At 35.7% G+C, this 12,421-nt stretch overlaps 1 protein-coding gene across 2 annotated transcripts in view; it reads left to right on the top strand.

Moving 5' to 3' along the window:
• Positions 1 to 12,421, top strand: part of LOC109050287 (probable E3 ubiquitin-protein ligase RNF144A-A) — a 38,003-nt gene that overhangs the window by 13,932 nt on the left and 11,650 nt on the right. Inside the window, exons 1-4 of one of the 2 annotated variants that reach the window (XM_042774257.1) lie at positions 1,645 to 2,011; positions 6,253 to 6,403; positions 9,380 to 9,484; positions 10,889 to 10,949. In XM_042774257.1, the coding sequence (XP_042630191.1) occupies positions 6,269 to 6,403; positions 9,380 to 9,484; positions 10,889 to 10,949 (301 nt within the window). In that variant the 5' untranslated portion in view covers positions 1,645 to 2,011; positions 6,253 to 6,268. Of the gene's footprint in view, positions 1 to 1,644; positions 2,012 to 6,252; positions 6,404 to 9,379; positions 9,485 to 10,888; positions 10,950 to 12,421 lie in introns of those variants that run through there. The other variant, XM_042774258.1, reaches the window with a different exon arrangement.

Raw genomic sequence — 12,421 nt, 5'->3', positions numbered from 1 at the left:
AATGAGGTTATAGTTTTTGACAGGTATCCAGGAATGACCTTTACAGATGGACCGACTCATTGCTGACATCCCACCTCAGCGGGTGGACACACAGCCTGCAGTCAGAGAGCAGTGCAGCTAGAAGAAAACACACCAGGGCTTCTCCATTCAGGGACATTTCCATCTTTTCAGAATCCGAACGTACTGTTCATTGTAATGTTGTGATGCAATTTAAAATAATTGAAGTTTTTAGTGTTAAATTTTTGCATTTATTTAGATAACATATTATAAAATGCTAATACCACTCTTTTTTCAGCCATAACATGAAAAATATCAGTTTTGAGTCAGTTTATGTAGCACTTTTCACAATGCATATTGTTTCAAATTCAGCTTTACAGAAATAATTAGCAAAAAAGAGTTATTTACTGATTAATATTGGCCAGAATTTTAATGTCGATACATTGGGTCTAAAAAGCTCAATTAAAACAGATCAGACAGTTCAGACTCTAAAATGTGATTAGATGATCACATTTGTTCAAGGCTATTCGATATGCATACATCAATTTAATTCTATTTTAAAGTGCTATGTTGCTTGGCAAACATACACAGCCTACAGATATGCAAACTGAATTATAATTTTAAGTTTATGAAACTGTTCCTGTCTACATTGCACACGTAAAGCTCTGATTTGACTGTCCTGATGTCATGTAAAATTAACAAAAATGACAGCGGCCTCAAAAGTTAAAGTTAGGTGTCTCTTACCAGGAGAGATTTCTTTATTATTTTGCAAGAGCATATAGCTTGGAATTAATGAATTAATCTAGTGATTAAATATTTTGCCATTGCCATAGAAGTGAATAATTCAGAGTTCAAAGGAGTGAACCGCTCTGAGTGGAATCTCAGAGTTGTCATCTTGTAATTACAGTAGTTCTGACATGATGTGAACACAGCATTAGGCTGTAATGAACTACATTACTTAATGGAGAAATTGTTTCTGTGACTCTTATCATTAGTAATTTGGATTATTCGTTGAACATGGGAGCCTTTTATTGTATTGCTGTTTTATTAGCAATATAATGAAACACACCAGTGTTTGATTAATAATTGAACATTGATAATCACTGATAACCTTAAAACACACACACACAAAAAAAAAAAAAAAAAAAAAAAAAAAACACACAAAAACAACAACTTCAAAAATAGAATTTAGTGAATTTAGGCGTTCTCAGCAAAACACTTGTCATACATGACATAAACTGTTAATTATAGTAAATAGTTAAGCTCACAATATGCTGGATTTTTCAAAAGTAACCAGAGTGAGATATAATGTTCAATATAATGATCAGATCGAAATCTTGCAGGTCATTACAACATCCAGTAGGAGGAAATGACACTTAACAATATTTGAAAAGCCACATTTGAATTACAGAGCTTCTATAAAGATCAAGATGTGATGTTGATACTTAGGCCTGTTTTCTGGGCCTAATTTTTCAGGGTAATAATCATATAATCCCTGCCGGTTCATTCTTCAGTATTATAATGTGCATGGAAAAAGCATTAAATTATATCTGTTCCCATCCCAGTCTGGTGTGTGTTTTTTGGCATCTGACTGATTTCGTTTGGGCAATTATTGCCTTGACAGCATTATGAAACCCTACAGTATTACAACACAATGGTTGATTGTGAAATATGCTTTTATGCTGTGATAAATGAGGAAGAACAGAGCCCATGGGGCAGGTAAATGCTTCTTCTATTTTCAAGAATGATTGAGTAGAGCCCCATAAGTCAGATAAAGTTAAGTGAGGGAACACTATGTTCATGTTTGTGGAGACTAGGACTGAGCCATCCATATCTTGAAATATTCAGGCAGCTGTACTTCTCAGCTTTCATTGTGAGACTGACCCATTTCTATCTGAGAATAAATAATGGAGGGGAGACTTCGAGACCAGCACCTTTGAGAGGTTCCACCTTCTGCACCTATTTCATATCTGAACATCTAAAGAAGGAAAAGAACTGTGTGGTAGAAGATAAGGTAATAGAATCACTATTTACTAGTACTGTATGTTTGTGACCATCTGAGCAACAGCAAATATCAGGGAAATCATATTGTCAGCCAAAATACCATAGTTATTGATGCTTAGATGCTTAGAATATATTTTCTTTAGAAATATAAAAACCCTTTTGTTTTATTTGTTGTTTTAGAAAGTTACCACTGGTTTATGATAGTAACCACATTGTTTGGTGTGGTGATGAAACCTGTGGTAACTATTATGTACAAAACAAAACTATTTTCAAATCCAACAAGTCAACTTGGATGTCTAATTTGGTTTTAGGGAAACCCTGAATATTCAGTGTGGTTTCAGGTTCACCTGAACATGGATGTGTTTACATTGTATATAATATTATGACTCCTGGATTTAATGGTCCATCTAGTTGTTACAAGTAGTGGAGATGTAAATTCTGTCTTGATTTACTCACCCTCATGACTTCCCAATCCTGTATGACTTTTTTTTTGATATAGTGAACATTGTCTTGTCATGTAGTGAAAGTCGTTGGAGTCCAAAACAAGTCTAGACCCTACTGACTTTCTTTGTATGAACAAAAAAACACTTTTAAAATATCTTTTTTTCTGTTCCAGAGAAGAAAGTAATGCTTTTGATTGATATGCACGTGAGTAAACGATGACAGATTTGTCATTTTTGTGTGAACAATGCCTTAATGTAAGTTGCATTACATGACCTTATTTCATAATGTTGTAGATCAAATTGCAGCCTGAGCTCATGATAAATTATTGTTCTCTTTGTTCAGTGATCTGATAAGAAACTTGAGACGAGGTCATAGTGATTTTCTCTCTTAAGGCTGCTTTGTTGTTGATTACTTGTGTATTTCCTTGTTATTGTTTCTGTATTGGAAAGTGGTAATTGCTTTCTGAGAAACGCAGCTCAGTGAACTTTCCCATGCATCACCTTTTCTCACAGAACATTTGTCACTGAGTTCAGACCTTGATGATTGATGTAGAGGGTGAGTGAAGTTTGGAATTAATGATTCTAGTTCTGATTCAACGTAATGATTCCATTAAAGATTATTTTAGTGCCTTTGCAGAAGCACACACCTTAGCTGTATGTACTAAACACACACATAATTGTAAGGAATAATTGACTCCGGTCCGTTGAATTATTAGAAGTGGTGATGCGGACATGACGCAAAGAGGAGTGTGTATTATTTTCTAATAATTCAATGGACCAGAGTCAATTATTCCACTTATACCATGGTTACCACACCTCAAATAATGCAGAGCATTTCAAGACATTCATCAGGTTTTTGTCCTTAAAACACACTTGTGGGTAGAATTAATTTCTTACGCATCTCATCCCAAGCCTCCATTGCTATTTCCAAAATGTCATTTTAGACCTAGTAACAGAGGCTGGAGCTGTTGATAGCAGACTAATGCAATTAGAGGGAGAGAGAGAGATTAAGCATGTGTGAATTGCCTCTGAGTCCGTTCATCTCTCAACAGTGATCGGCAGCAGCGACTCTACTAATATCGAAACTGTGAGTTTATCTGCTTCAAGAACTCGATTGTAAGAAATGGCAAACAAGTTATTAAGCTATTTTACTGATAAAATCATCAGAGCAGCGCTGACAACACCATTCTGTGCATGTGTATGTTTCTGTGTGCGAGTGTGTGTGTTTTTCTGTACTGTATGTGTGTGCCTTTGTAAGGGAGAGAGAGTGGAAGAAATAGAGTATGCTTTCCATAACATACATATGTAAATGTATGATATTTTCCACCGTACATAGTGCAACATACTTTTGTGGCAAAAACATGGGAATAATTTGTTTTTTATCTTCTTTATTTACTTAATTACTTGGTTTGTGTTGTTGTGGGTTTTGGTTGTTTTGCTGTTGTAGTCTGTAAGGACCTTTGAAATAACTGAAATCATTTGGCGAAGTGATATGGACATATAATGCTGTCAAGCCCTGCCTTGAACTACTTTAGCTGTGCGTTTAGCTGAAAATAATTGCTAAAAAATTAAAAAATTATTTAGCTAAAAAACTTAGAACATTCGTCAACCAATCAGATTCAAGCATTCAACAGGCCCGTAGTATAAATATATATAACACACACACACACACACACACACACACAAATATGATTCCCTGGCCAAAAATTCTGGTGGATGAGGACGCCAAGAGCGTCAGAGATGGATGGATGTGGACGAGCGAGACCAGCAAAATCAGCTTTCTTTGGCATCTCTGTTCTTGAGATACAGGAGGCTACACTAGTGCATTATCAAGCCATCAATACTTCATCCTGTTTAACTTATCAAGGGGAAACAACCAAGACTTTTTGTGGAAATGATGAATGAGAGTTTAAAGAGCACTCTCACTTCTGTAGCACTAAGGGGAATTTTTTTTTTATTCTGTGCTTATGCTCAGAGTAAATAACATGTGATTGTTTTATGCAAAAGCTCTCTGCTTTCAGTATGAGAGCTATTAAGGTGAGTGCTTAAGAACAGTATTAAACTTTGTTGTGTTGCGCTATGGACATCTATACCTTATTGTGCAATTTGTTGAGTAGACGGTGTATACTTTCTAAAGCACTTACCATAGCAACACTGCATAGCAATCCACTAACAGACTTCAACAGTGCCCGCCCATTTTCCATTTTTTCTATTCATTTTCCCCTTAGGGCTTTAAAAAGAATTCTTCAGTAAAGAGTTACAAGCTATTAACCAAACAAACCAGCTACGAGGTGAATCATAACATTACAAACTTTGATTTGAAGCGAAACAAGTATTTGAATACAAGACAAAACGACGAAAGTACAAGAATGTGTACTCAATGGATTTAATGAGTAAAAGAACTACAAAAGATCATATTTAACATTTATTGCAAAATATGCATATATATATATATATATATATATATATATATATATATATATATATATACATACAAATATTTAAGTATTTTGAGAGTGTAGGGAGACTCGATTGCATCTTTCAAAGTGCTTCATAAGAGTGTGCTAAAGTTGATGTGGGTGGAGATTTCTTCACAGAATCATGGGTAATGTAGTTTTCCTCCAGTATGCCCACTGTTAAAGTGATTATTTAAAAAATAAGCTTAAATAACATGGGCTGATGGCTTCGCCAGAAGCATTTACCATTGATCAATGACCTTGTAGTTCACAGTCCTGTCCTTACAGGTTTATAAGTAATAGTTATCAGTTCCCCTGGTGAGAAAATGAATGGGATTTTTATATCCGGAGCCTAACTGTTGCACCCTATAAGGCTTTGACAACCAACCAGCACACAATTGTGCCACATTTCCATACAAAAATGAGAAATCTTTATTTATCAGAACACAACTAGGGTGAATGAATTTGTTTTTAGGCGAGTTTCATGCAATGCCAAAGACCCGTGCCATAAAAGGCACCTGCGTAACCTGGTGTTACAGTAAGTGCTTTCCGGTAACTAGTACTAAACCTTAACCACAACACCAAACCACTCTTTACAGCACTGACTGAAATGATTCTCAGCACAAGATACCTGAAATACAGACCAAAGTTTCTTCCCTCATCCTGCCACAAGTGCAGAACAGCACCTGCCTTAAATACTCATACCAGAAGCATATCTGCCTCATTCCCCATTCCCCTGTTGCCTAGCAGCCAAGACAGAGTGTTGATGTTCTCACAGGCACTTCCTGTAAACACTCGCTATGCAAAACAGCCCACTTCAGCATCAGAAAATGGAAGTGTCTCATAGTTGAGACTTCCAAAAATATCCCTCTCTGAAAAACTGTAAAAAGGAAAGACGTAGGCAGAGAGTAAAGTAAGATTTTTTTTTTCTCTCTCTCCCGACCTTCTCATTTATGGAGTACCACGCAGTGAAGTCATCTTTCATTCAGCAGCAGAAGAGGAATATTTGCTCCATCTATTCGTCCCAACTTCTCATTCCATTACAGTCAGACTAGACTCCCGAACGCATCTCAGAAATGCACTATGTGGGCAGGCCTTCAGTTATATAATATAAATGGGGGTAAATGCATTTGACCCTTTCCGCAAACGAAAATGTGGCTAATTTAATGTGCATTTAGAGGGATGGTGTTTGTGACGCCTTGGATATTAGTGCTGGGCATCACAAAAGCACTTATCGTGGCTGCAGCAGCAGTTGGCACTTCAGATTGACAGAGGTTAAAAGCTTTGTGCTGGTTGTATAGGTGTATTAAAGTGTAGGCTTTCTCTAATAGCGGCTATTCTATGTTTTTCAGCTCTGCAGCAGGCATCATGACCACAGCTAGGTACCGACCCACCTGGGATTTGGCCCTGGACCCGCTGGTGTCCTGTAAGCTGTGTCTGGGAGAGTTTCCCCTGGAGCAAATGACCACCATCACCCAGTGCCAATGTGTCTTCTGCACTCTGGTGAGTAACATCTAAACATGGATTTCAGGGGTCCAAAACAGGTTTCAAGAAATGACTAATTGTTTTATTTTATTTTATTTTAAAACAAATAAATAAATAAAAAATAACAATATTAATAATTATTATAAATTGATAATTATTTGTAATTTTATGTTATCAAAGTAAAATACAATTAATAATAAATAATGAATAAATAAATAAAGTTATATACACGTCCTTCTCAAAAAATTAGCATATTGTGAAAAAGTTCATTATTTTCCATAATGTAATGATAAAAATTAAACTTTCATATATTTTAGATTCATTGCACACCAACTGAAATATTTCAGGTCTTTTATTGTTTTAATACTGCTGATTTTGGCATACAGCTCATGAAAACAAAAAATTCCTATCTCAAAAAATTAGCATATTTCATCCGACCAATAAAAGAAAAGTGTTTTTAATACAAAAAAAGTCAACCTTCAAATAATTATGTATAATTATACACTCAATACTTGGTCGGGAATCCTTTTGCAGAAATGACTGCTTCAATGCGGCGTGGCATGGAGGCAATCAGCCTGTGGCACTGCTGAGGTGTTATGGAGGCCCAGGATGCTTCGATAGCGGCCTTAAGCTCATCCAGAGTGTTGGGTCTTGCGTCTCTCAACTTTCTCTTCACAATATCCCACAGATTCTCTATGGGGTTCAGGTCAGGAGAGTTGGCAGGCCAATTGAGCACAGTAATACCATGGTCAGTAAACCATTTACCAGTGGTTTTGGCACTGTGAGCAGGGTGCCAGGTCGTGCTGAAAAATGAAATCTTCATCTCCATAAAGCTTTTCAGCAGATGGAAGCATGAAGTGCTCAAAAATCTCCTGATAGCTAGCTGCATTGACCCTGCCCTTGATAAAACACAGTGGACCAACACCAGCAGCTGACATGGCACCCCAGACCATCACTGACTGTGGGTAACTGACACTGGACTTCAGGCATGTTGGCATTTCCTTCTCCCCAGTCTTCCTCCAGACTCTGGCACCTTGATTTCCGAATGACATGCAAAATTGCTTTCATCCGAAAAAAGTACTTTGGACCACTGAGCAACAGTCCAGTGCTGCTTCTCTGTGGGGAATGCGGCACCTGTAGCCCATTTCCTGCACACGCCTGTGCACGGTGGCTCTGGATGTTTCTACTACAGACTCAGTCCACTGCTTCCGCAGGTCCCCCAAGGTCTGGAATCGGTCCTTCTCCACAATCTTCCTCAGGGTCCGGTCACCTCTTCTCGTTGTGCAGCGTTTTTTGCCACACTTTTTCCTTCCCACAGACGTGCCTTGATACAGCACTCTGGGAACAGCCTATTCGTTCAGAAATTTCTTTCTGTGTCTTACCCTCTCGCTTGAGGGTGTCAATGATGGCCTTCTGGACAGCAGTCAGGTCGGCAGTCTTACCCATGATTGCAGTTTTGAGTAATGAACCAGGCTGGGAGTTTTTAAAAAGCCTCAGGAATCTTTTGCAGGTGTTTAGAGTTAATTAGTTGATTCAGATGATTAGGTTAATAGCTCGTTTAGAGAACCTTTTCATGATATGCTAATTTTTTGAGATAGGAATTTTGGGTTTTTCATGAGCTGTATGCCAAAATCATCAGTATTAAAACAATAAAAGACCTGAAATATTTCAGTTGGTGTGTGCAATGAATCTAAAATATATGAAAGTTTAATTTTTATCATTACATTATGGAAAATAATGAACTTTTTCACAATATGCTAATTTTTTGAGAAGGACCTGTATACAAGTTAAAACAAAAGTCATTGAGAGATTCCAATAAAAATTTCAAATAATTTGTGCATTTTTTTAAACCTTATTTTAAGAATGGAGAGTAATTCTCTGGATTATTTCAGTATTGATTGCTGTCTTTAGGTTTCACTCTTTTAGGTACAGAACGGCTAAAAATAAATCAGTGGGATTCTTACATAAGCTTCAGACATTTTGAAACATGTCTGTATTTAAGCACAGAGTTCACAGCTATAGACAGATTCTCTACAGGCCAGCTGAGTTGTTTTTTTGTTTTAAGCAATGGTATTCACAGTCCAGAAACAAAATTTGAGGCTTTTTCAACCCTTAGAGGTTTTCTGTTCTGGGAGCAGTTTCCCTTTGCTGTGTTTTTACACTGATCTGAGACCAGTTTTATTTATGTCTTGAGGTTACAAGCAACATTTGGGAAAGGGAATCTTCTAAAGTAGGGTAAAGGGAAAGCATCTCCTCATCTGACTCTAAGAGGCCTTGTCTTGGTTGTGTCAGAGCTCACTGGAGACAAAACTGCCTTTGTGTCTTAAGTGAAGAATGTTTATGGAAACAACTCCCTCAGAATTTGCCTTGGCAAGCATTCCTAAAAAGCATAAAGAGCATTTATTTTATTTTATTTTATTTATTTTATTTTATTTTATTTTATTTTATTTTATTTATTTTCTTTTATTTTCTTTTATTTTCTTTTCTTTTATTTTATTTTATTTTATTTTATTTTATTTTATTTTATTTTATTTTATTTTTTTTTATTTTTATTTTTTTATTTTTATTTTATTTTATTTTTATTTTATTTTATTTTATTTTATTTTATTTTATTTTATTTTATTTTATTTTTAGAGAGAGAGTGGGAAAAATAAAAAAACATAATTTTTCTCCTGAAGCATAAAATAAATTATATATAAAAAATATATATATAAAAAAATCATAGCCTATTAAAATAGTGAGTTCACAAATTGCTAACACTGGAAGATAATTAGTCTTGGAGAAGTGACTGCGTCTTCATTAAATTGAGATGTTACACATCATAATTGTTTTGAGGAAGTTAACAGTTCATTACAAGTGGTTAAGTGCTTCTGTACTCACACTCGCACAGACATACTGAGCAATTTAAACAGGTCGTTAAAAGCTGAATTTGCCCATAATATATTTTTTCTACATTTTCTTTTTATTAACTGATTTTTAATGTCTTTTTATCAGTGCCTGAAGCATTATGTGGAACTTCTCATCAAAGAGGGCTTTGAAACAGCCATCAGCTGTCCAGACTCAGCCTGTCCAAAACGTGGACATTTACAAGAAAATGAGGTAATGTCAACATACACTACTGTTCATGAGAGTAGGTTGTGATTTGTGGGTACAGTTTATTTATTTAAAATTTTTTTTTTAAGAAATCAGTACATTTAGTCAGCAAGGAAGCATCAACTGCATTCGTCAAAAGTAACAGTAAAAACTGTCTACATTTGTTATATTTCTATTCAAATAAATGCTGTTCTTTTGAACTTTCTGTTCATCAAACAATAATGAAAAAAAAAAACAATTGCAGTTTCCTCAAATATTAAATAGCACAACTGTTATCAACATTGATAATAATAATAAAAATAAATGTTTCTTGAGCCCTAAATCAGCATATTAGAATGATTTCTGAAGGATTATGTGACACTGAAGACTCAGCTTTGCCATCACAGAAACAAATTACATTTTAAAAATAATAAAATAGAAATTTTAGAAGTTATTTTAAATTGTAATAATATTTAACAATAATACTATTTTACTCTTATTTTAGATCAAATAAATACAGCCTTAATGAGCATAATATAACACATACAAAAATAAAAAATATCACAAACTCCCAAACTTTCAAATGTCACATAACACATTACTTTGTATAATTTTTTAAATATTTTATTAATTTTTTTTAAAGCAGCATTCATGTCAGGGACTTTATAGTTTTAGCATCAGGGTTTTCCAGAAATCTGCTTTAGGGGGTCCTTGAAGATGTAAAAAACTAATAATAAGGATTAATATACATTAAAAAATACAGAGCCTGTGATCTGTTAAACATTGTATACTTTAGTTATGTTAATATGCAGTTTTGTTAATCTGCTAATGAAGTTTTTTCAACAAACCCTGCAATAGACACAGCCTCTGAAAAAAAAAAAAAACCTGTCAAATACATTACATTCCAAATAAAATGAATCCATATCTCATCAAGAGGAGATTAAAACCCTTTTAGTATAAAATGGATGCTGAAACCTCTCCAGTCGGACTCTCCCCTCGGTGGCTTGCACCGCAGAATCCTTCCATGTATGAGGTCAGTCCGAGGGCAGGGTTCCTCTTCTGCGCTGCAGGCTCATTGTGAGGATTGCTGGCCTCGTTCCGTATCAAAGCAGCTAAACCAGATGAGTCAGTCCCAGATGCAAAGCATCAGAGCAACTAAAGTGTCTTTTGGCAATCCTTAAAAACTGAAGTATGTCATTTCTGCACTGTAGCATCACCAAACTCAACTGCAAAAATTCACTAAGCATATTCCTGCAGTGTAGTTTGATCTCAAGACAGTGATTAGATTGAAAACCATATTTGATGTTGGGTGTGTGTTTACCCAGCTCAAATTGAAATGCTAAATGCAATGTCTGCAAAAACGAAGAGTGCTTTTGGAACCATCAGACCACATTGTTTTATAATTGATTGTTTTCTGTCTTTCTCTCTCAGATTGAATGCATGGTGGCCGCAGAGATAATGCAGAGGTACAGGAAGCTACAGTTTGAGAAGGGTAAGTGGAAAGAGGCTGTCTGTCCATCAGGGGGGCAATTAGTCCTAGATGACTCAGGGTGACTCACAGTAAACAAATAGGCCTGCACAGGTGTACATGTGAGGATGAAAGGGATGTGAGTGGACTTGTACTGGACACGTGTAGGTCCAGCTGACCTCATGCTGTCGCAGAATGGAGGCTTTGACCTGTGCTGTCTGCATTTCTAACAATGAGAGCCTGCCACCTGCCGACACCTAATTTAACTCTGCCTCATTTTGTTAACTGTCTTTTTTTGTTGTTGGATTTTCTGATTATCATTTGGGTGAGAAAAAAAAAAGAAAACACCAGATTTAAACCCGCTTTGTCCACGTGAGCACCAAAGTTTTAAAACTCATGCTGACTACCATACCTCAGTCCTGACATTCAGTTTAGAATCTTGAAACATATTCTAGCCATCCTTAATTTAGAACTGTAGAAGTAATTTCTTGTGCATGTGCGAACTTCTGATTCATTAGCCACTATAGGTAAATAACTAGAAGAATAACAAAGTACAGAAAACAGTAAACATAGCTACAAACCAGTGTGATTATTATAAAATAATCTGTAAATTGAAATAATACAAGTAACAAATACCAGCTTGCAATATCAAGCAGCATAACTAACATTCAAGCTAAAAATGGCCACACCTGCTCTTCTGTTAAAAATAAGGTGGACATTGTGTTTCAAAAGAGTGTTTAATATTGGAGTGTTTAATGATTGTTTTCAAACAGGTTTCTAAAACACTCCACCAGACAGCAAATAGCTCCGCCCCAAACTCATACCATTGGTTGAGCCAGCCATGTCAAGCTGGTTAGGATGACATCAGGATAAATGGGAATATACTTCAGTGAACCAAATATATAAAACTTCATATAAAAAAACATATAAATATTCCTATATAAAAAAAAAATAATACATGTGTTCATATATAAAGATGGCAAAAAAAGTATTTAAACATTAATAAAATAATCTTCATCTTTAAGACAAGCAGAATGGATTTGCATAGCAGTATTTCCACATTATGTTATGCACAACAGTTCTTTCTGGTTCTCGAATCTGATTTTAGGTAGTTTTAAGTGTTTTTAGGCGAGTTTTCGGAGATGTGAGCTCCAAGGCCTCAGCGGCCAATTCAGCGCCCATGAACCCGCTGAGAGCAGCCTTACCTCGGCCAGTTCTTCTGGAATTTAGAAACCCAAGGTAAACTATAAACAGTAATAACATCCAGGATCACAATAATCTATGATTAAAAATTATCCTTGGCTAACAATTTAAAAGTGCAAGAGGCCCAACTTCATACCTTTAGCAGTGCAGTTTCCTGGCTTCATAATCCAAGGTTTAAAGCTTTACAACCCCTCTGTCGAAAGTACAAGCATCAAACTCAGGGATGGTCTTAAAACTACAAAAAAAAAAAAAATTAAAATTAATCACTTAACTAACCAATTACCCTCAAATCA

The sequence above is a fragment of the Cyprinus carpio genome, chromosome A17 (genome assembly GCF_018340385.1).
Source record: "Cyprinus carpio isolate SPL01 chromosome A17, ASM1834038v1, whole genome shotgun sequence".
NCBI lineage: Eukaryota > Metazoa > Chordata > Actinopteri > Cypriniformes > Cyprinidae > Cyprinus > Cyprinus carpio.
The sequence above is the reverse complement of the archived record's forward strand: the minus strand, read 5'-3'. Positions and strand labels throughout refer to the sequence as shown.